The sequence below is a fragment of the Sphaerodactylus townsendi genome, linkage group LG16, assembly GCF_021028975.2.
Source record: "Sphaerodactylus townsendi isolate TG3544 linkage group LG16, MPM_Stown_v2.3, whole genome shotgun sequence".
Lineage (NCBI taxonomy): Eukaryota > Metazoa > Chordata > Lepidosauria > Squamata > Sphaerodactylidae > Sphaerodactylus > Sphaerodactylus townsendi.
This window is the reverse complement of record NC_059440.1, coordinates 842,603-870,071: the sequence shown is the minus strand read 5'-3', so window position 1 is coordinate 870,071 and position 27,469 is coordinate 842,603. Positions and strand designations below refer to the sequence as shown.

The window sequence follows — 27,469 nt, the reverse complement described above, 5'->3', positions numbered from 1 at the left end:
AGCTAAACAGTATAAACATATCAACAAAGCATCATATACATATGGTTACATTCATGGCTCATCATTTGTTACAGTTTTGGTTGTGCTAGTAAGCTTTTACAGTATCTTTAGTCAGATCACTTTTACATAGCATTGGTTAGCAGTACACAGAGCAATCTCTCTCTTCACTCAGTCAGTCAGGGAACAACAGAATACTACCAACAGATTTTAACTGTCACCTTTAGAATGTTTGTGCAGCTTCCCAGAATTCTTTGCTGCTTGTGTTGTTGCTGCATGCAAACAAGGCTGAAAATTCCAACAGAGTCAACTGTAAATTGATGGCAAAAAAAATGCTTCTTAGAGATTCTTTTCAGAAAGGTGCTTGAGAGATGGGAACAGCTGCTGGGAATCCATGTGTGAATCAAGCACAGATTCATTCCAGTGTTTTCAAACTATTGCAAAGGGAGCTCCTGTGTAAATTCATAAATTACTGAAGAGACTTTGTGGGGGCGACTTTCTAGCGAAGGACTCTCACCTGACCAACCAGTGCCTGGGCTGCACAAACTTATCAGTCATGTCATATTATCAGTAGTGTTTTGTGTTTCTAGAACTTTCTTAGATTGGCTCCTTGTTGATCTCTTGCTCCAAACTTTGGTGTAGTTTAATTCTGTAATAGTAAAAGGGTGCAGACCCCTGCCTTAGATACATTTACCAAGGCTTAAAATAGCAGGGCTTGTTTTTCAGGATCTGAATGGAAGGTACATGAGCCAGCGTGGTGTAGTGGTTAAGAGCAGGTGCACTCTAATCTGGAGGAACCAGGTTTGGTTCCCCGCTCTGCCACTTGAGTTGTGGAGGCTTATCTGGGCAACTAGATTAGCCTGTGCACTCCAACACATGCCAGCTGGGTGACCTTGGGCTAGTCACAATTCTTTGGAGCTCTCTCATCCCCACCTACATTAGAGTCTAGGGGGGAAAGGAATGACTTGATCTTAATTCTTGATCTTAATTAAGTCTGCTATGGAATGACTTGATCTTAATTCTGATCACAGATCTATTAGCAAGCACAGTTAACTTGGCCTTCTAAGGTGGTGGTGGTGGTGGTGGTGGTGGGGGGGCAGATCTGTCCATGTCATCTGCTAATTACTCTTTCATTTGCAGTCTTGAGGTTAATTTATTTGACCATGTTTAGTCACTGCGTTTCATTAGCTATTCATTGCCTTAGAAACAAACTGGATGAATTTATGCAGGGCATGGGTAAGAAGGCGAGGGATGGGTAAGAAAAGAAGGAGCGGTGAAACGTAACACATCGGACCATCACTACTGATGCTGGTGAGTGTGGGCTGGCAGCTGGTGTGCTGAGTCGAGGGTGTTGGCAAGGCATGTTTGGAGAGGTCTTAGAATTGCCACAGGTTCCATGGGGAGGTCTTAGACTTCCTTGGATGGTCATATATGAATTTCTATGTCCAGTTCTTTAGCAATACACAAAATGCAACAACCCCTGGCCATTGTGAGAGTGGGTAGGGACAAGATGATGTGGAGCGCAGGTCTGCCACTTTTCATAACTGAAGAGCCAAATGATGTCAAAATTCAGAGCAAGGGATCAACAAAGAGCTGGTATTTTATTTATTTTATTTATTTATTTCTTAAATTTATATACCGCCCGATCCCCGAAGGGCTCCGGGCGGTGGACAACGATATCCAAACATCAATAGGAGCAATCACAAAAATATAAATACACAGGCTCCATCATAGAATAACTTAAAATTCATAAAAACAGCGAACCCACAATACATAGTAACATGCTACCAGAATAAAAATAAAAGCACAACAAGAGGTGTCCGACCCCGATTTAAAACCTACCCCCATGGGGGCGGGGCGGTGAGGCCCTCAATATGAGGGGACCCTGATGGAACCGCCCCAGGCGCAGAGCAATGAAGGGTATAAGGCAGCCCATTTGCCTAACTGAAAATGAGCATTTCAATACTACTAATAAAAAACATATTAAAAATCCCTAATGTTTGTGCAGCCCAAACACTGGTCATTATGAGTACTTTATTAGGAAGTGGCACACACCAGGGTCTTTTTAAAACAGTCTTTATAATCCATTTTAGTAGCTGGTTGTTAATGGATTTTTTTTGTCATTTCAGACACAACTGCTTCAGCTTTTGCTAAGGGATGTTTTTTCCTTTTTCCTTTTTTCCTTTCCTTTCTGTAAAGCATCTTTAAGGACCCTTCAGTCCCATCAAATTCTTTGCCTGCTCTCCCCTTGCCATGCCAATTATGCCAGCCTCTCACCTACTTCCCCCCAACATACCATAAATGAGAGATTTGATTTTCCTTTTTCCAGTGCCGTCCTAAGCAGAGTTGTACTCTTCATGTGGGTGTATAGTATGAAGTCAGTAACCGCAACTCTGTTTAGGATTCCATAGTTAAAGAGCAACATTTGGTTCCGTACTGAGCCACATTTGCCTTGAGAGCCATCAGTGGCCCACGGTTGGGATGGAGCCCCAGACAAACCCACCGGAGGCTGGCAAAAGTGGCTCCGGTTGCTGGCCAGGGGCTAGACGGGGTTTTCTGGGCTTGGTAGTTTTTGCTCCTAATGTTTCGCCCGCATCTGTGGCTGACACCTTCAGAGGCATCCCACAGTGAGATCTGTTACGAATCACCTTATTGGGTCAGTGGGGCATATCCACTCCAGAAATTCCAGGAGGAATGAAAAAGTATGTCTTGGAATTTGGGGAATGGCTCCTCTGTTTCCTATGGGACACATGAGTCCAGCTCTACCCATTGGTCCCAATGTCTGCTAGACTTGGTCTCTGCAGCATCAGCTGTTAGGTGGCATTTCTGTCCTTTAACATTTAAAGGGACGAGAGGCCTTAGCAGCTGTTCAGTGTGGCCAGCTTCCTCTCTGCCTCTCTGGGTGCTCCTGCTGCCCGTGGAGGTGGGGGGGGAGATTGGAAAAATGGTCTCAGATTTTTGGATCATGCTTCATTTTCCCCTGGGAAACAAGATGGGGTAATTTGGAACCCCAAAATTTAAGGTCAGTGTCAAATGAGGGAACATCAGAAGCTCCCATGATGCCTTTCTTCCCGTGCCCTTCTGTAGCGTGGGAGAACATGGTGGGAGAATATCTCCCAAGGGTGGGTTTTTTAGAGTTCTGTCTGTTGTGCTCTGATAAACCAGAAGTGACTCCATCAGAATTCTCTGACGATAATCTGGTGTTCTGCTGTGCATTGTGGCCTTTTCTGTCGAGAGAGAGAGATATGAGCAAACATTGATAAGGCCAGATGGAAAAATGGGGGGGGGGGAGTTGCCATAGAAACCTGGTCTTATTTAACTCTCCATTACCCCAGTGGGGAAAACTACCCTAAATGAATTTTGCCTGCACCACACTCAGTTGTTGTGGGCTCTGTTGCTGTTCCATATTTTGGATGTCACTGGAAAAAAACTTTCTCTCTTTTTGGGGGGCTTGAATTGGATTAGGCAAGAATCAGAATGGATCCTCAGGGATTTGGCAGCCCATCAGCATCTTAGAAATGAATAATGTCTGTTCCATGGATTTTGGCTCCTTTATTTCCACTTCCGCCCCTCTCCCCTGGTTCCAGAGACTCAGGAGGGTTTCTTGTTCTTTCTTTCTGTGATCTCATTTAAATGGCTGGAGAGAAATAGCTAAGCCAGATCTCTCATTTTGCAGGAAGCAGGAGGTGTTGAGCAGCACAAATGTGACAGCCCCCGATAGACCTCCGTCTCCACCACTCACTGCCCCACCAAGCATGAAGGTAAGCACTTACGGCACTTACGGCACGCTGACGGGGCCCTGCATCGCAAGGGCTCTTTGCGCCAGAGGTGAGATTTGATCCAGTTATGGGGGTGCTGTTTTCAAAGAAACTCTTTAAAGGCTTGCTAACTACTGTCCACACAACCGGCCTGATGAGATAGCTTTGACAGTCTTTTCAAAATAATGCTCCATCATGTTTTGAAAGGCGGGGGGGGGGGGGGTGTCAGAGTATGATCTCAGAGCCGGCTGGCACAGGATGCTGAAACTGGAATCACCACAAAACTAGAATTGGTGATTCACCCTCAAAAGGGTGAGGCTGGAGGTCTGTTTCTTGGCCAGGACTTGCCTCCTCTCATGCTCCGGCAGTGGTGGGTGTGCAGGACAAGCTCAGTGCGAAGGCCAGGGATGCTTCTCTGGGACAGTCAGGACCAACCTGTAACATGTGTCAACCTCCTCCTTGATCCCACCTCATTCGCACTGTCACACTTTATTTATTTATTTATTTATTTATTTATTTATTTATTTATTTATTCAATTTATATACCGCCCGATCCCCGGGGGGCTTGCAATAAACATGTATTTTAATTAGGAATGGTTAATATTTATTTATTATTTGGTATTTAATAAATGTAAGTGCAGGGTGGGCTGTCTGGAAAAAGAACAGCCCTGGAGAAAGGCCTCAGCTTCAGCGGGCTCAGCCCTGTCTCTGCTAAGAAGCAAATGAGGAGAAGCCAGCCAGCCTCACGGCTCCACTGAGCTCTGTGTCAGGTGCATCTGGGTCGCAGGCCAGCGTGGCTTTTCTGACCTGTGCTGGACTGGCACCAGTGGGGGGGTTGGCGAGGGGAGTGGGCCATTAAAGCACAAGGCGGAACATTAAAACATCATAAACCTTACACTGAGGAGCTTGAAATAATACCGATAAAGCATCTTCAGGCCAGAGGCAAACCGTAAGACAAAGGAGCTTATAGTAGACTATAGAAGGAATAGCGTAGAAATTTAGTCCTTGGTTATAAATGGGGATTGAGTAGAGCGGGTGGCCAGCTTTAAGTTCCGGAGTGTTATGATTAAAGAGGACTTCACCTGGGGTGTTCAGACTGCTGTGGTGGTTAAGAAGGCCCAGCAGAGACTGTACTATCTGAGACTTTTAAGGAAACAACAACTGGATGGAAAACTCCGGGTGACCTTCTCCCGCTGTGCTATAGAGAGTGTCCTAACAGACGGCATCTGCGCGTGGTTCGCCAGTTGCACAGTGGCAGGTAGGAAGGCGCTCTGAAGGCGCTCCAAATGCCCAGAGGATTATTGGCTGCCCTCTCTCCTCTTTGGAAGAACTTTATCATTCCCACTGCCTAAAGAAAGTTCGGAATATTCTGAAGGACCCGTCTCATCCGGCATCCTCTCTTTTCGAACTGGCAGATGATGTAGGATTATAAAAACAAGGACAAACAGGCTCAGAGACAGCTTCTGTTCCAGAGCTGTGGCTATGCTGAACTCCGTGGTTTCGTGCTGATGTGGTCGGTGCTGTGTAGGGATGGGGGGAGGAAGGGGAAAGTGAGGAGGGGGGGTGAGGTCTGAAATAGTGTGCAGCGGGGAATGCTTGTAATTTTCGTTGTGTGTGCACAATGACAATAAATTATTATTATTATTATTGTAGATTTCACAACTTCCAGATTAGCTGTTTGTTGGCCTTCATTACAATTCGAGCCTCACCCAGAGGCTTGTTGTTGTTGTTGTTGTTGTTGTTGTTGTTGTTGTTGTTGTTGTTGTTGTTGTTATTATTATTATTGATACAAAACAGTTATACATAGCAAACAAGATCAATATGCTGGATTTTGTATTACATCACACGTCAGACACTTCCCAAGCATCTAGGACTGTGTGATGTATCGACAAATAATGCGTGCAGAGCCGAGTAGGGTGGCCTTTTGCAGCTGACATATGGTGATTTTGTCAGCACCAATTGTTTTTAAGTGCCGTTCAAGATCTTTAGGCACTGCACCCAGTGTGCCGATCACCACTGGGACCACCTTTACTGGTTTGTGCCAGAGTCTTTGTAGTTCAATCCTCCTCCTCCTCCTCCTCCTCCTCCTCCTCCTCCTCCTCCTCCTCCTCCTCCTCCTCCTCCTTCTTGATACAGTGTAAGGTTGGGGATTAGTTTCTGCTCCGCTATCCTGACCTTGGTGCATTCCACGTTCTGGGCTGCGTGCCGGGATGGTTGCTGTCTTTAACCTTGCTGCACTTATCTTATGCGTTTGAAGCTTGTTTTTCGCTCTGCCGTGGGAATTGTGCTTGGGAGTTTGGGGAGGGGCTGGATAGTCCATATAAGCGACACCTTGAGACTGGGAAAGTCAGAATCCGCATTGTGTGTAGTGTGATCGTTGAAGTTTATGAAATAAAAGAACTGAACCCAGTTGCTATATTTCGAGTCCTTTGAGGTTCCTTACATTATGCGGATTCTCACTATTCTATCTTCGGTTTGATCGTGGTCAAGTACCATCCTTCATCCGTTTTGTGGATCCCTGATGTCTACCAACATGCAGGGATTGACTGCTGAGAGCGCGTTGCCTTTGGAAAGCGAAGAGACTGTGGTAGCCCCCATAGAGGGTTCCCTCTCTTCCTTCCACACGACGGCCTCTGTGGAGGAACTAGTGGAATCAATCTCCCTGGTGACCCTCTCCAGGCCCCGGCTCAGCCAGAGCTTAGCCTTCCTCCAACTGCACGAGCAAGTGGAAGAAGCCCCCTTGATGGCTCTGCGCACGGTCTCGGCCGGACGCCTGGAAGTGCGTCAGGAATATTACGATCCTGGTGGTGGGGTGTCGATGGACCGTGCTCCCCAGGAGCGGCATTTCACCACCCGCCAACATGTGGATTACAAACCGGTGATGCGAACGGTGAGGGAGGAAATCGGGGTATCGACCATCCATGGGGATACCCAGGAATCCTTGGAAAGATTTCTGGACCAATACCTCGAGGACCCTCCTCCCGAAGACCACTGGCAGAGCACCGGAGCACACCCAAAGGGCTCGCGTCCTCCACCACCCCGGGACTCCGGGGAGGATGTTTTGGAGTTACCTAAAGGTTCCAGAGTCAGACTTACCTTCGCGGAAGATGCCCACGCCCGCGACCCTCCGGACTTAAGAGAACTCGAGGGGGCGACTGCCCTACCCATTGAGGGTGGCCGGGATTCTCCAGACCTGCATGGACTTGAGGGGGCGACTGCCCTGCCTGCCATGGATGTGCGGCGCCCCCTCATTTCAGAGCTGGATCTTTGGGAACAGCTCGAATCCCTTGAGAGGGCCAAACGTGACTGGGAACAGGAACGGGAAGCTCTCGAAAGAGAGCGCGAAGCCCTAGAACTGGAACGGGAGCAGGAGCGAGAAGCCCTCGAAAGTGAGCGACTAGCTTTCGAACTGGAACGTGAACAGCAGCGCCGAGCCGTGGAAGCAGAGTTGTCCCGTGAGAAGGGTGTTCTTAGAGACCAATTTCTCAAAGACCTCACTTCCCGTGATCATGTTTTGGAACACTCCAGACTCGAGCTCCAGCGTCAACGCGAGTGCCTGAAAGCACTGGAAAATCAAGGAGAAATTCGCAGGCAGCTGATGCAACGAGGGAACCACGATAGACTGCATGCGTGACTGGGAAGCTCTCACACGCCGGAGAGAGAATTACGGCTGACAGAGAAGCTGTTGCTCGAGGGAGGTCGAAGAACCTCGAGGCGACCCTACCAGCACCCGGTGGCGCCAGCTCACCCTGTGCTGCATGCGTTACCCCTATGTCGCGACCCGTTCCGCGAATGGAGGCCCCCTTGCAGCAACGTAGAGTCCTACTCCCGGTGCAACCACCCCCTCTCCCACCGGTGCAACCTCCGCCGCCTATTGCACAACCACCACCGGGACAGGTTCCTGGCCCTGCTCCACGAGTGGCGCCGATAGCCGGTGGGGGCTATAATCGCCCGCACATCCCCGCGCGGTTTGATGGAACTGCTTCCAGATTGCCTTATTTTATCCTACAACTGGACGCACACATGCTCGAATTTGATGATCTCTATCGATCCGAAGCCGAGAAAGTGCGAGACATCGGATCAGTGTTGGATGGGGATGCGCAGCTGAATGGTTTGTGGAATTACATGAACTAAGAGGGGCCCCTGAACTTCAAAAGCGTGGGCGGCCTTATCCAAGGTCTCCGACTACGCTTTCAGGATCCGGAGGAGGTGAACAAGGCCATTAAGACTATTAAAACCCTCAAGCAGGGTAACGAAACCTTCGCAGAATTTGCTCGAGAATTCCGTTTAGCTGCGAGCAAACTCCCAGACTGGCCCGAATGCATGAAGTGCGAATACTTTCACGATGCTATCGACCTGGAAATCTGCACCTGGGCAGATATGGTGCGTGAACCACAAACCATTGCTGAGTGGATTACAACTGGCAACTTTATTGCGGCCCGACTTACCCGATCCAAGACGGGGAAAACTGCCACCAGCAAGCCTCCTCCCAAGCCTGCAGCGGCTGCCGCCACCCCACCGAAGAAGGTAGGTGCAGGACCTCCTGCAACCGAGTCCACATCCGAGCGTCGTCGCCGCCGCCTCGGATTATGCTTATATTGCGGGGGACCGGGCCACATGGCGGCCAATTGCCCGAAAAAACAAAAGGCGCTCCGTTCCCGTGAGGGAGGGAACCCCACCTGATGTCTCACACGGCAAAGTGTGTATGTGTTTCACTTCCACTCGTATTACCTGACAGTATTACCTATTTACTCTTTTCACTGCTCTTCTCTGCTCATCTGCACAAACATTGTAAGCCCTCATCCCAAGCCCTCAGGCCACAGACAGACAGGCTGCATGGACATTCTAAGGGTGACAGTTAAACACAGCCAGCTTCATGGTCTGGTGTGCCAGGAAAAAGACATTTTACCTGGCTCAGGTATGGACTTTCAGCAATTTGAAGGTCTGATTATCTGCCCACAACAGGGAGGAATGTCATGTGAAAATTTGGGGATGACCCGTCCAGCCGTTTCGGCATTAGGGCATCAGTAACAAAAACACTGTTAGCTTTTTATATATATGGATGATGATGATGATGATTAAAGACAGCTGCATACTTATTAGCCTGGGTAAAAAGAGACTGTTCTAGCGTAGTGCCTAAAGGGAAATACGACAAATGCTAAGTGAGCTTCTTGGGAGGAATTCATTCTTCAGACAAGCCCCCCCGCCCCCTCCGAAGCAGCTCTGGTCACTGCCTGCCTCACCCGTGCCGTCGGGGCCTCAGTGAGCAGGCTGTCCCTGCAGGGCAGGGCAAAATGTGCTGAGGAGGCTCTTCCCATTCCCTGAATGTGGGTTTTTCTGTTATAGATGGACCAGACCTTGGTGCTGTGATGAATGCTGGATAGTGGGAAAGACCTTTCTTTGCCCAAGACCCCTGAAACCCACTGGCAGTCAGAGTCACCTTGGTGTACTGGCTAAGAGTGGTGGATTCTAATCTGGTGAACTATGTTTGATTCCCCACTCCTTCACCTGATGCCTGCTGGGTGACCTTGGCCCAACCCCAGTTCTCTCAGAACTCCTTCAACCCACATGGAAGCAGGCAATGCCAGACCACCTCTAACGTCTCATGCCTTGAGAACCCTACGAGATCACCACAGGCCAGCTGGGACTTTACAGCACATGCACATGCACACAGACTGTGGTGCTGTGACAAATGCCAGATGGTGGGAAAGAGCCTGAAACACCACAGGAAGTCAGAGGAGGCAATATTCAGCCAGATGGACTGAGCGCCTGCCTTGGAAGAGGTCAGTTTTGTATGTCACAGTGCTGAGGGTATAGAGCTGGATGGGACCAGCCCATAGGGTGGAGGGGCTGCGACTCACATACCAAGTGCATACGTGTGGCCTTGACTGCATCTTATTCTGCCTGGTCCCTGCATCTGTTGGACTGACATCACCATGAAAACTGAACGTGTGAGATGCATGTGGCATTTTTGTGGTTATTTTAACCCCATATATGAGAGCCAGCGTGGTATAGTGGTTAAGAGTAGGTGGATTCTAATCTGGAGAACTGGGCTTGATTCCCCTCCAATTGAGTGACAGACGCTTATCTGGTGAACCAGATGTGTTTCTGCACTCCTACATTCCTTGGGCTAGTCACAGTTCTTTGGAACTCTCTCAGCCCCACCTACCTCACAAGGTGTCTGTTGTGGGGAAAGGAAGGGAAAAGAGCTTGTAAGCCACCTTGAGTCTCCTTACAGGAGGGAAAGGTGGGGTATAAATTCAAACTCCTCCTTTCTTATAAGGAAGCCAGTTTGGCTGAAAAGTGTAGTATAAATATGTCAAACAAGCAAACAGACATACAAGCCATTCTAACAGGCTTGAAATTCCTTTTCTGTGACTGGGACCCAGGAGTGCAGATGCCAGTCAGAGGCGGGTTCTGCATGGGCCCCAGCGATGGTAAAAACCTGCCCTTGGGGTTCTGTTTGCATGGCTGCCACCTCCACAACGAGGCAGTGCCATGCTCCCCCCCCCGGGCGGAAACTCCTCCCAGCATTGCAACCAGCATTGGATTGGAGGCACATTTATGGATATAGTGTATGTCACTTTTATACTGGGGGAGATGTTCCCTGGACACCAGAGCCCATTAACGCAGCACTCTATTTTTACAATATTTTGACCTATGGTGCAGGGCAACTGTGATCCAAATGTTCACATGGGAAGGAAAACGTTTAAATGAAGAACAAAGCACTTGAGTTTCTGGAGTTTCCATTAATTCTATTGGAAAATGTACAGTCCTGGAGACAAAACATGAGGAACAGCAAATGGCATGAAAGTAAAGAATTGCTGGTTTGATTTGCACTGATAAAAAGGAATAGTGATTTCAGGGCAGAAAAGCAGGGTGAGAAATCTGTTATCATCCCTCGTCAGAATGTGGCTGTCCAGGGCTGAACGACAGCAAACGTTACAATTGCAGAACCTTCACATCGCCTGAGTTGGGAGCTGCACTTTGAAGGAATAAGTACATATTTGGAGCAGGTTGGAAAATGGCCTCTGCTTTTTCTGTCATCTGCGTTGCTTGCTTTTCTGGCCTTTTTATCACCTAGACATCTGATCTGTAAGGGGGGGTGCCTGGGGGAAAACCTTTCCCTCCCTTCAAAAAAGAGCTCCCTCCTGGGTGTGTGTGTGTGTGTGTGGGGGGGAAACACATCCACACTGTTTGCTTCTTTGGCATGATTGTAGTCTTGTAAAAAGAGGCAGTCTTTCTGCATTGTACAAAATAGTTCACAAAGCTACTTGAATCAATAATTAGGATCTGTGGTCTATGCTACTGTGTACAGCTTGCTGTAAGTAGGATATTTCTATGTGATTTTGCATCATTTATCCATCATGTTAATATTTATGCCTTGTTTCAATTCTCTTTTTAGATTTTTGGTTGGTTTCAGATTTCCATAATTCTAATCTTACTGCATTGTTTATGGAGTATCCCATTGTTCTGATTGTATGGATTCACTCTGTATAAACTACCTTGAGTCCGTGAGAAACTTGGACTATAAAAATGGGAGAAGGAAGCTTTTCTAGGTACTGGGAAAACTGAAGATTTAATAGACAGTTGGAAAAATGAGAAATGGATTGAGAAATATATGGAGTTGGAAAGAAAAGTAATATTGAAATGGTATAGAACACCAAAACAAATAGCATATATGATTAAAGGACTTCGTCCTAAATGCTGGCACTGCGGAGACCAGGAGGCATATTATAGTCATATGTGGACGGAATGTATAGAAGTGAAATTTTTTTGGATAACTGTAATGTTATATATCGAGAAACTGGTGAAGATTAATATTGGGATAAATAATGATTTAATGTTCATGGGTGTAATGGAGGATAGAAGGGTAGATAAAAATATAGCTATATGTGTAAAATAATTATCAAAGCAGCACATGCAACAATAGCTTTAGGCTGGAAAAAAAGAAAAAATGGACAATCCAGGAATGGTTGGAATATATCTGGGAACAAGTGACACTGGACATTTTCGAAATAATAACAAAAAATAAACTGTGGCAAGATAAGCAGGGCGAAATTTTGAAGATATGGACAATATATGCGGACTGGATGAAAGAAGCTGGAATCAATGAGGAGAAATGGGAGAAGAGATTACAAAGAATGAACTTACTGCTGTTTGTTTGATAAAACTATGAAGAAAATACAGGGGGGAGGGGTATTGTTTGAAAACGAATGAAGAATATTAATATAAATTGGAATATTCAAATTATACAATAATTTTTTTTAAACAAATATATCAATGATATCCTGTCAGGCCTGACAGGCAGCGAGGAGGAGAAAGTTTGCTTTCTGATGGCTGATGTGTATGTTGAGGTTACATCCAAAGTAGCGATATTTATGTTTCTAGCAGCAAAAATCAGAGAAAGTTCAACTGATGTTCAAACCACAAAAGCTAAGCTGTAATAAAGGTGGTTAAAGATTCCTAAAATTACAATCCTGTTATAACTAAATTTATGATATTCCGCCTAATGTTATATAACTGCATTGCTTCTGTACTCTAATGCTTGAAAAACTCTCACAACATGTTTTATACTTTTGTAATCTGAGGGGAGCAGGGCTTCGGCTGAAGTACCTTTTTATGTCTATTTGGCCTAAGGCTAATAAACACTGATTGATTTGAAATTTTTTTTAAAAAAAGAAACTTAGACTATAAGTAAAGTGAATACATTTTAAAAATCTGCAGCATGAACCTTCTTCTCCCTTTTGTGGTGAGCATTTTGCCTAGAGGGATGTAAATTTGGTAACAGAAGATGATTTCTAGGTGAGGCCTGCTTGTTCATAGAATGGTTCCCACCCCGTGAAATGGCTCCCTTTACTAGGAAAAACAAACCCACAGAAAACCTGGCCCAACTATAAATTCTCCTCTTGGGCTGATGGCCTTCAAGCAAAGACTGCTTGTAATTGATTCCCACCAGGAAGTGCCTCACACTCTTCTGGTTGCTGTAGAATATATAATTGGGCACAGTAATGACTTGCATTGACAGTCAACTAAAGGGTGAATTAATCCCGGCAGGGTGTTGGTCATCATCACCTTTTGCTGATTGCTTCTTTCAGAGTTCTGGGGCTTCTTATCACATTAAGCTAATCACACCTTGCCTAGCTGCAGGTTTATTTTAAGGAAGGCAGAAAGGAAGCACAAAAGAGAGGTGATAATGTAGTGATGACTGCTGAAGAGCACCCAAGCGGGCGGCTGGCTCATTCCACATCAGCACAGCTGCCTTGACCAAAGACTTGGGGCAGGGCCATTCTGTCTGCCTGGCAAAAATGGAAAGGGAATGAAAAACAAACCCATGTGGTTTTGGTGCCTATCCAAGGATTTTGATTACCTTTAGAAAGATCCTGTCTAGCCACCATCAATGCTAAACTCTGGGATTGGGACTTGGGGACTTTTGTCTGGTGTTTAGAAGGTGCCATATTTTATTAATCTTACTAGATTTGAAGCCCAACCAAACTGTGAGGGTTGTTTTCATCCAGCAAGCTAGCCTGTCTGTTGGAGAGCCTGTTGGAGAGATGAAGCTAAGAGAAACTGACCCACTTGGAGAGCCTGCTCTGTGTGGGGTGGGGGGTGCGGAGGTTAGGGTTGGGCTGAAAAAGTGCAGAATTGAGAAACCAAAGTCCTGAGGTCAAACAGTTCACGGAACAGGAGGGACACGGAGTTTTTTCAGCCTCGTCCAGGAAGGAAGCTTGTCAACCGATAGCTCTGTTTTACTGAGGATGCTCCTACAGAGGATATTCTTGGTGACCTTAAAATCCGGCGGTTGCTGTCGACGTGGTCTTTATGTATACACAGAAAGAAAGGGAACATGCAGGAGTGAGTTGAGATTAGAGAATTTCCCTCCTTCCAATTCTTCTTGTTCTATGACAGCTACATTTGAGTCCACTCGTGTCAGAACCCCCCGCACAGGCCATGAAGCACTTGAAAGTGCAAAGGGTTTATTGCTGATGACAGGTAGAAGGCAAAAGCCTGCTCTGAGCTAATCCCCCAGAACAGTTGATAATATGCAATAGTGCCCCCCCCCCTCATGTGAAATAAAACAGACCGGCATTAACTGAAACAGTTCTTCCAACCCCAAGGTCACTGATAAGACACCTGCGGGAGAGAAACGTAGCAAAACAGCAGACAGAGATTGGCACAGCCTCAGTTCCCAGTAATGAACTTGTGCTCAGGGGGGCGCTGCTGCCGGGCACCTGCTCGCTTTCCTTCTGCCTTGTCCATCTGAGTAAACTTTTTTATTTCCATTGCTGCTTGGATTAAGTCAGTGGTGGGATTCAAAAATTTTAGTAGCAGGTTCCCATGGTGGTGGGATTCAAACTTTGGCATAGTGCCAGTGGGGCTGGGCGGGGCACGACAGGGGCGTGGCCAGGCATTCCTGGGGCGGGGCATTCCTGGGCAGGGCTGTGGGAAGGATGCAGCTGCTGCGCCGGTCCTTGGACGGGAAACGAATGCACGCAGGCGCAGGCTGCCACGCACGCTGGTGCACCTCCTGCTAGACTGCTTCAAGTTCTGCGCGCTACTGCTGAGAGGAGGGGCGTAACTAAGGCAAAAATCACGTGGCAAAATCACCCATTAGTAACCCCCTCTCGGCACACACAAATAATTAGTAACCTACTCTCGGGAACCTGTGAGAACCTGCTGGATCCCACCTCTGGATTAAGTTGCAACTGCTTCTCTTCCCTTCTCCCTTTAACCCTTCAGATGCCCAGTGGGTTAGACACTTTCCCTTCAAGTTAACATGGAGATTGCATCACAAGAAGACCTTGATCTCAGTCCAAAATGTCAGATTTGGGCTCGGGGAGAGAAATGCTCTTTGCTTCACTTGGAACTAACAAAGACTATTTCCTGCACAACCTGTTTGGGCCTCCTGGCTTGGCACTCCCGTGGCACCTGTCAAGCAGCCAGCCCGCCGTTCCTCATGTAGTGAAACATTAACCAAGGGAGGTCTGCGTAGAGAGCGAGTGAGTGAGCAAGCGCCATGGGACGACGATGGGGCTGGTGTCTGACTCCTGGAGGCCTTCCCGGAAGGAGCAGGCCCTGCTTTGGATCTCTGTGATGCCGGGGCTGATGGCTGGAGGGAGCAGGGCGCTGGCAAGATAATGGACTTGCTGAGCAGATTTCTGGTAAGTGGGGAGTGTTCTGACAGGAGAATCCCCCTCTGCAGCATGTGTGGCTGACTGGTTTGATCCTCGGCTAAATCAGTAACACTCTAGCTAAATGCAGCACCCAATCTGTGCAAAAGTAGCCAAGTCTGAGCCGGGCCTGGGTGAATTCCTGTCTGGAAGGCTCCCTCTGTGAGCAGTGGAGAAAGCTGGGGAGGATTGCAGAGCCGCTCACCTTCCTCTGTTCCCCTTCTTCCCTCCCCCGGCCCCTCGGAAGCGGCACGTTCAAGTGCCTGGGAATGGCCGACAAAGTCATGTGCAGATGCTCCAAAATATCAGTTCTAGTGAAACAGTTGTGAACCAGGGAAGGAAAGGCTTTCCCTCTGCTGTGCTGCCTATCTGCTGCTTTCTGATTTGACCCCTTTCTCTAGGGAGCTCCTGCCTTCATGACAGCCCTATGAGGTAGACTATGTGGCTGATGTGGATCATCATGGCTGAGGGGGCATCAGAGCCTGTGGCTTCCGGGTCTTAGGCTGACATTTAACCCACATGAACTGTCACTGGCAGGCCTTGCCTTCTACTGATTTCTGCTTCTGCTTATTTACTTCATTTATACACTACATTTCCTCCCCATGGTGACCCAAAGTAGCTCACAGCATTCTCCTTTATTTTATCCACATAACAACCTTGTGAGGTAGGCCTCCACAGCACGTGGCAATTCCTGATCTTACAAGACACTCTAACCCCTGTACAGCACTGCCTCTATGACCCTCTTTAGCTTTTGTTACTTGTTTTCCAGGAAATTGCACTAGTCAGTGTTTGAAATACAGGAGACTCACGCAGTGAGTGCACTTGACGTTCCTTCTGGGCACCACTGATAGGAAGCTGGTCGCAAGGATGCTTCTTTATTAGCCCTCCTTGCACGAGGAAGCCAGATTGAAAAGCCAAACGTTGCAAAATACATGAGAAGTACATTCAGAAGCTGAAGTTGCCCAAACAGAGGCTAAGGCGTGGCTGACCAATGAAATCCCAGCATTCTTGTTCAGCTGGACAAAGAGACCTGCCCACTTCTCTGTTTTTGAAATGGCAGATTTTAAGCATTGTAGTTAAAGATCCCTCCCCTCCCCACCCCACCCCCCTCTCTCCCAGTCTGGCTTTTGTTTACTTGTGCAAGCTGATTGGCAGCAGGAGCGGAACCGGCTGGATCGGCTGGAACCAGTGCACAATTCAGGCTGCTCCTGGGCATGCTTAGTCTGTGGCACTCAGAGGCGTATTGGGGGGAAATGGCGCCCAGGGACAACGCCTGCCCCAGGTACCCCCTGCCCCCCGCAGTGGCAGCAGGCCAGCAGTGCCCCTGAGCACGGAAGGAGGTGGCTTAGATGGGCACCGCAGCAGCAGGCCTGCTCTGTCTTTAGGCGCCTCCCTGTGCCGACCCAGCTCTTCCAAGCCGGGTCGGTGTGGGGGAGGGGGGGGGGTGGGGGTGATTTTGCACCCATCCGCCATTAAGCCCAGGGTCATTTGACCCACCTGTCCTTGTGGGTGGTACACCACTAGTTGCGCTTGATGGGATGAGTGGACAGCCACCTACCTGAATGCTGCAGCCGTGAACACAGGGCTCCGTGGGGCAAGGAATTATCCATCTCCAGCCACCCGTTCACATCCTCCAGGAACTGGAGAGCAGGAGAGAAAAATATGTTTCCTCTAGTTTCTCTGATAGACACCCCTAAAAGCTAAGGGATGCAGCCTAGAATGTTACTCTGAAGTGACTTCACTTCCTCCCCAAACTCCAGGCTCCAGGCTGGAGACAGAGTGTGAAGGTTTTGGTCTGATGCAGCAAAGCATTTGTAACATTCTCAGCTCAAGAGGCCTTTGCAGAGCTTGAACTTCTAGATACTTTGGGTCCTTTGCCTGTGTGAGAGAGATTGCTGTAACTAAGCTGCTAGTTGGTTCTTGTAAGGAGATCTTGCAGGTCTGTAGCTCAACTAGGAATCCCCGGTGGCTCTCTGCTATGGCTGGTGCTCCGTGCTAGAATTCCTAGGAGCTAAATAAGGCAAAGGTCCTCTGTGTGGAACTAGGAATTTGCACCATTTTTCTCAGTATTTTTCAGATTTGGGTTTAATAGTCCCAGACATTTTCTTTAAAACCCCCCAAGTCGAACCCTGATATTGGCTTTTTCGGGGATGTGGTGGAGGTTGAAATTTTGTAAGTTTATTGAACCTGAGCCTGAAAAATTCCTGCTGGCTCCCACGGAGATCGGAGATGGCAGCCCTGGGGGTGGGTCTGAAGGAGCCCGAATACCCCCCCCCCCAATCCAGAATGATTTGGGATGTACTTTTTAGTTCCCTTTAAAATGCAACTTTTTTGGAGTGAAACCCCCCCCCCCTTCCTAAAAATAGCCATCAGGCTTCTGCCGAATTCACACTTCCATGTGGCGCTGCTGGAGCTCATTAATGATGTCTGTGAAACTCAGTGCAACGGGGTCTTGCTGGTGAATCAGTCTCCCCTCTGCTCACTGGATTGGATTCTGTTCCAAAGGACTTTGGATGAACAGCCCAGTCAAATTCAGTCTTCAAGTTTACTTGTGGTACTTGGAAGTTTAAAAACTTTTAAGCTTCTTGGAGCTCACATTAGCACTTCTTGGATCAGAAAACTGATTGTAGCCCTTAGGAAACCTTGCTAAGTACCTAAACTACTTCTGAGAGGCTGGTTAGCAAATCCAAACAGAATCTGTGTGTTAGGGATTGCACCTAGTTGACTGAGATGCATTCCTAGCTCAATGTAATTGCTACAAGATGTATGTAAGCAGCCTGCTATATGTTACTACTGCTGTAGTGGGACATTCCTTGGCTTTTCTTTATGGCTTCACATGCTGAGTAGATAACTTGGCTTACCCCTGACACTTCCAGACTCATGGGAACATAAGAACATAAGAACTAGGCTGCTGGATCAGACCAGAGTCCATCTAGTCCAGCACTCTACTATTCGCAGTGGCCCACCAGGTGCCTTTGAGAGCTCATGTGCAGGATGTGAAAGCAATGGCCTTCTGCTGCTGCTGCTCCTGAGCACCTGGTCTGCTAAGGCATTTGCAATCTCACATCAAGGAGGATCAAGATTGGTAGCCATAGATCGACGTCTCCTCCATAAATCTGTCCAAGCCCTTTTTAAAGCTATCCAGGTTAATGGCCATCACCACTTCCTGTGGCAGCATATTCCAAACACCAATCACATGTTGCATGAAGAAATGTTTCCTTTTATTAGTCCTAATTCTTCCCCTCAGCATTTTCAATGAATGCCCCCTAGTTCTAGTATTGTGAGAAAGAGAGAAAAATTTCTCTCTGTCAACATTTTCTACCTCATGCATAATTTTATAGACTCCAATCATACCCCCCTCAGATGTCTCCTCTCCAAACTAAAGAGTCCCAAACGCTGCAGCCTCTCCTCATAAGGAAAGTGCTCCAGTCCCTCAATCATCCTCATTGCCCTTCTCTGCACTTTTTCTACCTCTTCAATATCCTTTTTGAGATGTGGTGACCAGAACTGAATACAGTACTCCAAGTGCGGTTGCACCACTGCTTTATATAAGGGCATGACAATCTTTGCAGTTTTATTCTCAATTCCTTTCCTAATTATCCCCAGCATAGAGTTTGCCTTTTTCACAGCTGCCATGCATTGAGTTGACATTCCCATGGAACTATCAACTAAGACGCCCAAATCCCTTTCCTGGTCTGTGACTGATAGCACTGACCCCTGTAGTGTGTACGTGAAGTTTGGATTTTTTGCCCCTATGTGCATCACTTTGCATTTTGCTACATTGAACTGCATTTGCCATTTCTTAGCCCACTCACCTAATTTGTCAAGGTCCGCTTGGAGCTCTTCGCAATCCTTTGTGGTTCTCACCACCCTACATAATTTGGTATCATCTGCAAACTTGGCCACCACGCTACCCACCCCTACTTCCAGGTCATTTATGAATAGGTTAAAGAACACTGGTCCCAAAATGGATCCTTGGGGGACTCCACTGCCTACAACTCTCCATTGTGAGAACTTCCCATTTATACCCACCCTTTGTTTCCTGTTCCTCAACCAGTTTTTAATCCATAGGAGAACTTCCCCTCTTATTTTTTTATTGCTGAGTTTTCTCAATAGTCTCTGGTTAGGAACTTTGTCAAAAGCCTTTTGGAAATCCAAGTAGACAATGTCCACTGGTTCCCCCTTATCCACATGTCTGTTTACACCCTCTAGTAAGTTTGTAAGACAGGATTTGCCTCTGCAAACGTCATGCTGAGTCTTCCTCAGCAGGTCTTGCTTTTTTACATGTTTAATCATTTTATTTTTAATGATAGATTCTACTAATTTACCAGGAACAGATGTCAAACTGACTAGCCTGTAATTTCCTGGGTCCCCCCTAGATCCTTTCTTAAAGTTTGCTGTGACATTGGCCATCTTCCAGTTTTCAGGGATGGAGGCCGATTTCAGGGATAAGTTGCATATTAAAGTGAGAACATCAGCAATTTCATGCTTGAGCTCTTTAAGAACTCTTGGATGAATGCAATCTGGGCCAGGGGATTTGGTAGCATTTAGTTTATCAATGGCTGCCAGAACTTCATCCTTGTCTACCACTATTTCCGCTAGTTCCTTGGATTCGCCTCCTAAGAAGCTTGGTTCAGGCACAGGAATTTTCCTCACTTCCTATTGGGTGAAGACAGATGCAAAGAATTCATTCAGCTTCTCTGCCATCTCCCTGTTATCTTTTAGCACACCTTTTGTTCCTTCGTCATCTAATGGGCCTACCGCTTCCCTAGCTGGCTTCCTACTTTTGATATACTTGAAGAACTGTTTGTTGCTGGTCTTGATGTTTGCAGCCATGTGTTCCTCATAATCCTTTTTTTGCCTCCCTTACAGCTAACTTGCTTCTCTTTTGCCACCATTTGTGTTCTCTCTGGTATTCTTCATCAGTTAAGTTGGACTTCCATTTTCTAAAAGACATATTTTTTCCCCATATAATTTCCTCAACCTCCCTTGTTAACCATGGTGGTTTTCTTTTGGACTGGATGCTGCCTTTCCTAACCTGCAGAACACATTCCAGCTGAGCTTTTATAACTGTGTTTTTAAGTAATCTCCAAGCATCTTGGACAGTTTTGACTCTCTTGATTTTCCCTTTCAGCTTCCTGTGCACTATCCCCCTCATTTTTGTGCAGAGCTCTATTTTACTATCAAAATGCCAGGGGCGGGGGGAGCTTCCAAGAAGTTTTGATGTGATTGGTTCTGTATTTACATAACTTCGTTAGCATTCATCAGGGATACCCGTCAGGCCTTTCTGAAGTTAGAAGTAGAGAATGGTTGCCAGAGATACACTTTTGCCTTAAGCAGAGTTCGGGCAGGTGGAGAGATGAGCAGTAATTTCTGGATCCCTTGGTGACAAAAGTCCTTCTTAGCAGTGGCATAGTGGTTAAGAGCAGGTGCACTGTAATCTGGAGAACTGGGTTTGATTCCCCGCTCTGCCGCTTGAGCTGCGGAGGCTTATCTGGGGAATTCAGATTAGCCTGTGCACTCCAACACATGCCAGCTGGGTGACCTTGGGCTAGTCATAGTTCTTCTGATCTCCCTCAGCCCCACCTACCTCACAGGGTGTTTGTTGGAGGGGGAAAGGAAAGGAGTTTGTAAGCCCCTTCGAGTCTCCACCAGGAGAGAAAGATGGCGGGGTATAAATCCAAACTCTTCTTTTCTTATCAGGGATGTGCTAGACTTTCATGAATGCACGAAGACAGCTTCCACATAGTGTTGTAAGATGGGTGGGTGGGAGGGAGTTGTGACCATCAAGTCGCAGCTGACTTGCTTTGCAGGCAAGAGGCATCATGACCCTGGTATTCCTTGGAATTCTCCCATCCAAAACCCAGCTCCCATGGCCATTGATTAATTGACAGGAGCTAATTTTAATTAGCGGTGCCCAATTGTGATGGATAGAACTGAGTCTGAAAGCCACCCTGTCTCATTTTTGGAGCTTGTTTTCATTATGATGTGTTACTATCATAAAGGAAAGGAAGACAATGTATTAAATATAGCCTTTCCTTCTAATGAAGAATGGTAACTTTTTAATTGAGTTGCACGTTATTGCCTGCTTCCCTGAGCCTCCCATAGGGCACCTCTATTCAGCAACTGACAATCTGCACAGCTATTTCAAGTGAACTGTGGGCTCTCCAAAAATAAATCAGCACAAAATTCTTTCACCCCAGGGCAGCTGCGCTTGGCCTGCGAGGGCAGGAGTCCCGTTGCAGGAGCTGCCGTTTTGGCTGTTCTGCTCCCTGTGGTACCAGACAGAAATTACCCAACAGTGGCAGGAAAAGGTTGCCTAAGGCCAGGGTGGGCATGGTTTATGTTCTGACATCCAGTGAATGGGATCCTAATGAGGATTTCCGCAAACAGAAGGAGGGTCAATGTTTTGTCAAAGGCTTTCACGGCCGGAATCACTTGGGTGCTGTGTGGTTTCCGGGCTGTCTGGCCGTGTTCTAGCAGCATTCTCTCCTGACGTTTCGCCTGCATCTGTGGCTGAAGAAGGTAACTGTCAATAGTTGAGGGCATCTGAATAGAAGTATGAGTAACAATGACCTTGCTATCTCCATTGTTACTCCCATGCTATAGTCTTCATTGTTACTCATACTTCTATTCAGATGCCCTCAACTATTGACCTGGTTGCCTTCTTTGTTACTCACAGACAATGTTTCTCCACCCACCCTGGACACTCCAACAGATATATATACTCCACTTGCTTTCCCAACATCAGATCCTCTGAAGATGCCAGCCACAGATGCAGGCGAAACGTCAGGAGAGAATGCTGCTAGAACACGGCCAGACAGCCCGGAAACCACACAGCACCCAAGAAGGAGGGTCATTTTCATCAACCACCCCCCCTGCCGACCTCTGGCTGTGTGCTCAGGCTACCCTTGGGGCCCCCAACAGCAGGAAGGGGAGGAGAGCAACATGTTTCTGTCAAGGGGAATGTTCTGCAGGATCCCCCCCCCCCCCCGGGTCTGAAGGATCATTAAAACAAATATTGTTTCAGTGCCAATGAAACTATGTAAAGGATCCTAACTCAAACCCCGCCAGGCCTTTTCTTTAGCCAGATACAACATCCTGCCCTCCTCTTTAAGACAAGGAAGAGGCAAAAAAACAACAACCACATCACAAAAGACTGTGCATCTGTGAGGTGCACTGTGGAGAATCTGTGGACCATGTTTTGAATCCCTGCCCCCCTTCATACGGAGGCAAGAATGTCATGACTACGGCCCTATTTAATTGGCACAGACAACTGGACTGACCAGCAAAAGACTGTGTACTTACTAAACAACAACTCCAGAATAACCCTAGAACAGACTGTAAGGTTTCTCAAATTGGTTGTTAATCAGCTAATTCCCCAGCCCAGGAATTCCAATGACTGAGACCATACAGGGGTAGTAAAACTCAAAATCTCGCCCCCTAAGTTGTGTCTTTGCTCTGAATCGGGGCCTTGTGTAGCTGCCACTTACAGGACATAGGAAAGTCCCGGCTTTTTGTGCCCTGGCCCCGTGATCTCTCCAATGTGAGCGAACACAGGTATAAATACAAAAACCTGCCCCAAAGAGCAGGGCGGAGGACGGAAGAGATCTCCTTCTGCCTTCTCTCCCGCCCCCACCCCCGCCCCCTTTACAGGCACCGATTGTTTATCCCTTCCTTTTCAGCTTCCTGAGAAAAGGGCTCACAATTGAATTATGCGGCTGTTACTAGGAAAGGATACAAAATTGCAGATGACTGGAAAATCCAGAAAGTGACCTGGTAATCGAGTTTGGTCAGAGTGGCTTGCTGGCGCCTTGCCACTAATTTGCCTGATGGCCAGCATCTGCCTTTGCTCTGCCCTGCGGTGTCTCCTTGGCTTAGCGTGACGTGTTGGGTGTGTCAGCTTTCAAGGCAGCCCTCTCCCTCTCCAGTCAGATATCCCAAACGGGGTTGGGGGGCTGGAGCCTGGAGAGGGCCGAGAGGCCTCAGGAAGGTCTAATGCCTCAAAAACAGCCATTTTCTCCTGGGGACCTGATCTTGATGGTCTGGGGGTCTCCGAGCCCCACTGGAGGCTAGCAACCCGAATCCCAGCGTGTTGGCAAGTCATGTTGTTTGGGAAAACTGTGATCTTTCAAAGGTATGTTGAAGGAGCAGTATGGTCTAGTTCAGGGGTCTGCAACCTGCGGTTCTTCAGGTGTTCATGGACTACAAATCCCATTAGCTCCTGCCAGCATGGCCAATTGGCATAAAGCTCGCCCGCCAAAGAAGTCATTTCCCACATTGTCTGGAGATCAGTTGTAATTCTGGGAGCTCTCCGGGCCACATCTGGCGCCACGGTTGACAGACCTCATGGTGTGGAGAGGCCACAGCAGAGAAAATAGTTCCTTTGTAGCTTAGGCAAGTCCAGGGACTGGGGCCCTCACCTTCTTGCCAGTCCTTGCAGCTCAGTGGGCGCAGGCTGCCAGGCCGAGGCCAGGCCACTTGCTCTAAAAGATTTTTCTCACTCGGCTTTTTCAACAGAGATTCGCTGTGCATTAAATAAGTAGGATTTTATTCTATTTGTTTTATGCCAAATAAAGGCTAAAGAAAGAAAAATAAATAAATATTTAATAAGCTGGGTTTACACCTCAGTGTCAGTCTGAAATAGTTTGGGAGATAATTTTGGACCAGTGTGCATTGGGGATCGGACCAGTCACTGGAAAAGCTGATCATTTTGCCCAGACAAGGAGGAATTATTGCTCCCTCCCTGGGCGTCACCTCCCAGCCTTCAAGGATTTTCCAGGTCAGCGTTATCAAGCTGTTGGTGACTGATTATACGCTGGTGCTCTGCCATGCACTAAAGGGAGATTCTTTTTTGGGCAGAGCTTCCATTACAGATGCCTTCCCTGCCCCCCCCCCCCCACTGCGCAGCAGATCCCATTGTCAGGATGGGGCCCTTGGTTCATCCCCCCTCCCTCTTCTAGCCTTCCAGGAAACAAAAGCTAAAAGGCAGCCACAGCTCTCCAAAGTGTGGCCAAGCCCCGGTCCTTTGTAATGCTAACTTCGTATCTGAATGTTGGTATTCTTTCCTTTGTTATTTTACTGTAACTGCAGCTCTTGGACCCGGCAAGGGGCGGGCCAAGGGCAGCAGGGATTTAAGGTGTTGTTCTTTCTATATTCCTCAGAATCCGTCTCTCTCTCGCATGCTTCAGTTCTCAATAAAGTCTTACATTTTTTAAAGAAAAACTACAGGTCGCTTTATTTTGGGACTGGGGTCTCACACCCATAATCTCAACTGTTTGTGAGAGTGGCAAAGATGGACCTTTTCCCTTGCTTTGCAGGGAAGATGACAGAAATAGCCATGTGTTATTCTTTGCTTCAGACTTTTTAGCTCCACCCCACCTCCCCATTCTGCTTTTTAGCTCCACCCCACCTCCCCCATTCTGCTTTAAAACTTTATTTCAACTTCAAGTATTTGTGCCATATTAGATCTATCAAAATATAGGAATATTGAAATACCAAGTAGTATCAAAATAACAAGCCTCTCTCTCCTCCTGTGGCAGTGGGAGCAGGATGTGTGTGTGGTCTCCTTCTTCAGCAGTGTTGTCCAGGGAATTGCTTCGCCTCTTCCATTGGGGAGAGATTATGTTTGGAAAAGGGCTACAATGTCACTATAACTACAATAACACCAATATCTATATAATAGCAATTTAAAGGGCTTTAACCAACCCAGCAATCTGGCCACTACCAGGTGTGATGAGATATGTGCCTTTAAGAGTGAATTGATGTGGGGGGGGGGGAGTTAAGAGAACCAGGAAAAAGCAGAGCCCTGGGAGGGTTCAACAGGTAAGCTGTGCAGCAAGCAGTGGAGTGCCTCCTCATGTGTAAATGGAGATACACGAGGACACCCCACTACAACCCCACTGTGCAGTGCAGAGCCCCAGGTGAGTGTTCCATGCATAATACGCCTGTAAAAGTAGAATGCAATCACTCATTCTTTGGGCACAGTGGTGAAAACAATCTACTTTGCTCTGGAAGTTAGAATAGAAAACTTGTCCAATTTGACAGGAAGTGCCCATTAGGACTGCAGTAGTGTGATTCGAGCCCTCTTTTCCAAATACCAGGCTTGCTACATACAAAAAGCAAGTTCAATTAAGCAATTATTGTTAAATCTATTCTTGTTAAAGCAACAATGTGTTCCACTCTGAATGTTTGAGATGTTGTCTGAATGGTTAAAGTGGAAAGCAAATTGCAAGAAACAAAACAAAATAGGAAATACACAACAGCTCAGAAATACAGCAATATAAGAAAAGCCGTGGGAGTAATAATTAACTAGAAGAGCCCTGCTGGATCAAAACAAATCCATCCAGTGGAAACTGCAGACAAGCCCCCTCCCCCCCCCGTTTGTGCCTAGCACCTGATAATCAGAGATATTCTGCCTCTGAACATGGAGGTTCCATTTTTCAGCAGTCAAAGCTAACATCATGGGGTAGAAATGTAATGGCCTGAAGCGTAATGGAACCATAGGGCTGCTCCATACATGCACAGGAATTCTGGTAATATACAGAAATAACGTTGAGAAAGTGTGCACTCCTGCAGAGGCATATCGAGGGGAAATGGCGCCCGGGGACAATACCTTTTCTGGGCGCCCCCCCTGCCCCCTGGCTTCCTGCAGGCCAGCTCCTGCCATCCCCAGGACATGGAGAGGGCAAAAGCCGGCCTGCACAGAGGCCAGGGGCAGGACTCAGGGGAAAGGCCAGCCACTGAGCCATGCCCCCCACCTCCTTGCAGGCTGGCTCCTGCTGTCCCCAGAGCCTGGGGAGGGCAAAAGTTGGCCTACATGGGGGGTGGGGCAGGGTGCTGTTGCAGGAGGCCCAGGAGCCAGCCAGCTGCCCGTGGTGCCCATCCGAGCTGCCCCCACCCCCGCCCTGGAGAGTGAAGGAGGCGATGGGTGCCACGGCAGCAGGCCGGCTCTTTCTTGAGGCACCTCCCCCGTGCTGACCCAGCTGTTCCGAGCCAGGTTGACACGGGGGAGGTGGGGGGCATTTTTACACCCCCCTGCCATTGCACCCAGGGTCATTTGGCCCACCCTGTCCCCATGGGCCTACAATGTTCACAACTGAGCAGTAGACAACTTGCGGGATTCACTGTTTTTGAACTTGCAGCATTTTAAAAACTTCCCCTCCTGGTCATGTGGAAGTTTTGTTGGGAAAAAAGCTGTCTCCTGCTGAGTCATAGCCTTGGCCTACCAGGGTCAGCAGTGCCTGCTCTGACCGGCAGTCGCTCTCTGGGGTCTCTGGCCAGACAGCTCTTCCTTCACATCCCTGCCTCCCGAGTTCTTGGAAGTGGCGATGCTGGGAGCTGAGCCTCAGGGCTTCCTGCTGGCCAAACTGTGCTCGGCATCTGAGCCATGACTCCTCCTTGCCTCTGATTAGGGCCACTCCATGATATGGGGCTGGGGCTGTTCCCCCCCCATCTAAAATGGCCTCTTGGAACTGCTGTTTGCATGCTAAAAAAGGACTATGCACAAAAAAGTTCCTCTCTGGGGCTGTCTTGGGTTGGGAAGACAGTGAGGGGAGAGGCTCAGCTCTCCTTCCTTCAGGCAGAAACTTTGAACCAAATCAGCCTCCTCCCGCCCGCCAATACCTGGTCAGGCTCTTGCTCCTGGGCCTCCAGGCCAGGCTGTCCCCCACTGAGAACATTTGAGGAGCCCATCTGAGCCCCTGGCAGCAGGAGAGCGAGCGGGGAGGGGTCTCCTTGAGAGTTGGAGGAATACGTTCTTCTAACTACTTTTTAACATTTCAACATTTCACTGGCTTCCGCTAGAGTTCCGAATCGTCTTCAAGGTTTTGGTTTTAACCTTTAAGATACTCCGCGCCCCGGGGCCTTCATCTCTTAGGGACTGTCTGTCCCCAGATGTCCCTGTTCAGCCTCTGCGGTCAGCAGAGGGCAATTTGCTGGTGGTCCTGGGCCCCTCCCTGATACGGCTTCAGTGCCCTGCTCCCAACCGGATGGAACACTCTCCCTGCAGCCGTCTGGGCCCTGCAGGACCTAGAACAGTTCCACAGGGCCTGCAAGGTGGAGTTGTTCCACCGGGCTTTTGGGGAGGTCTGTTGCTGAAGGTGCCATCCCCCGTGCCCCATATTCCACTTTGGGGGCTCGTCCACATTATGCTGCCTGCCCGATGAGTCTACTGTTTATGTTTTCATTTTAAGATGGAGGCTGGAGCTGGTTGTTATTTATGTTTTAACTGGTATTTTAAAATGTTTGTTTTACTGTTCAGAATTTAATGTGATTGTTTTATGGGCTGTACACTACCCAGAGCCCTTGGGGGAGATATATATATATATAAACTGAAAAAGAATTTTTGTATCAGTTCTGTTTGCATTTGCCATTGGACTCTGATGTTTATTTCCGTTTCCCCTCCCCAGTCTGCAGAGTTCTTTGAAATGCTGGAAAAAATGCAGGTAAGCAAATGTCCAGCCCATAAACGGCTCCTCTGCAGAGTGCCAAAGGGCTGGGCGCTATTCTCACTCATTTCTCTCTTTCATTTTTTAAACTACA

The 27,469-nt window shown here is 47.8% G+C and overlaps 1 protein-coding gene across 6 annotated transcripts in view; it reads left to right on the top strand.

Annotated features, from left to right (window-relative positions):
• RAP1GAP2 (RAP1 GTPase activating protein 2) overlaps positions 1 to 27,469 on the top strand; it is a 234,795-nt gene that overhangs the window by 124,205 nt on the left and 83,121 nt on the right. For 5 of the 6 annotated variants that reach the window (XM_048518747.1, XM_048518749.1, XM_048518750.1 and 2 more), the window contains 2 exons: positions 3,674 to 3,758; positions 27,337 to 27,372. In XM_048518747.1, coding sequence (XP_048374704.1) covers positions 3,674 to 3,758; positions 27,337 to 27,372 — 121 coding nt within the window. Of the gene's footprint in view, positions 1 to 3,673; positions 3,759 to 14,773; positions 14,918 to 27,336; positions 27,373 to 27,469 lie in introns of those variants that run through there. The other variant, XM_048518751.1, reaches the window with a different exon arrangement.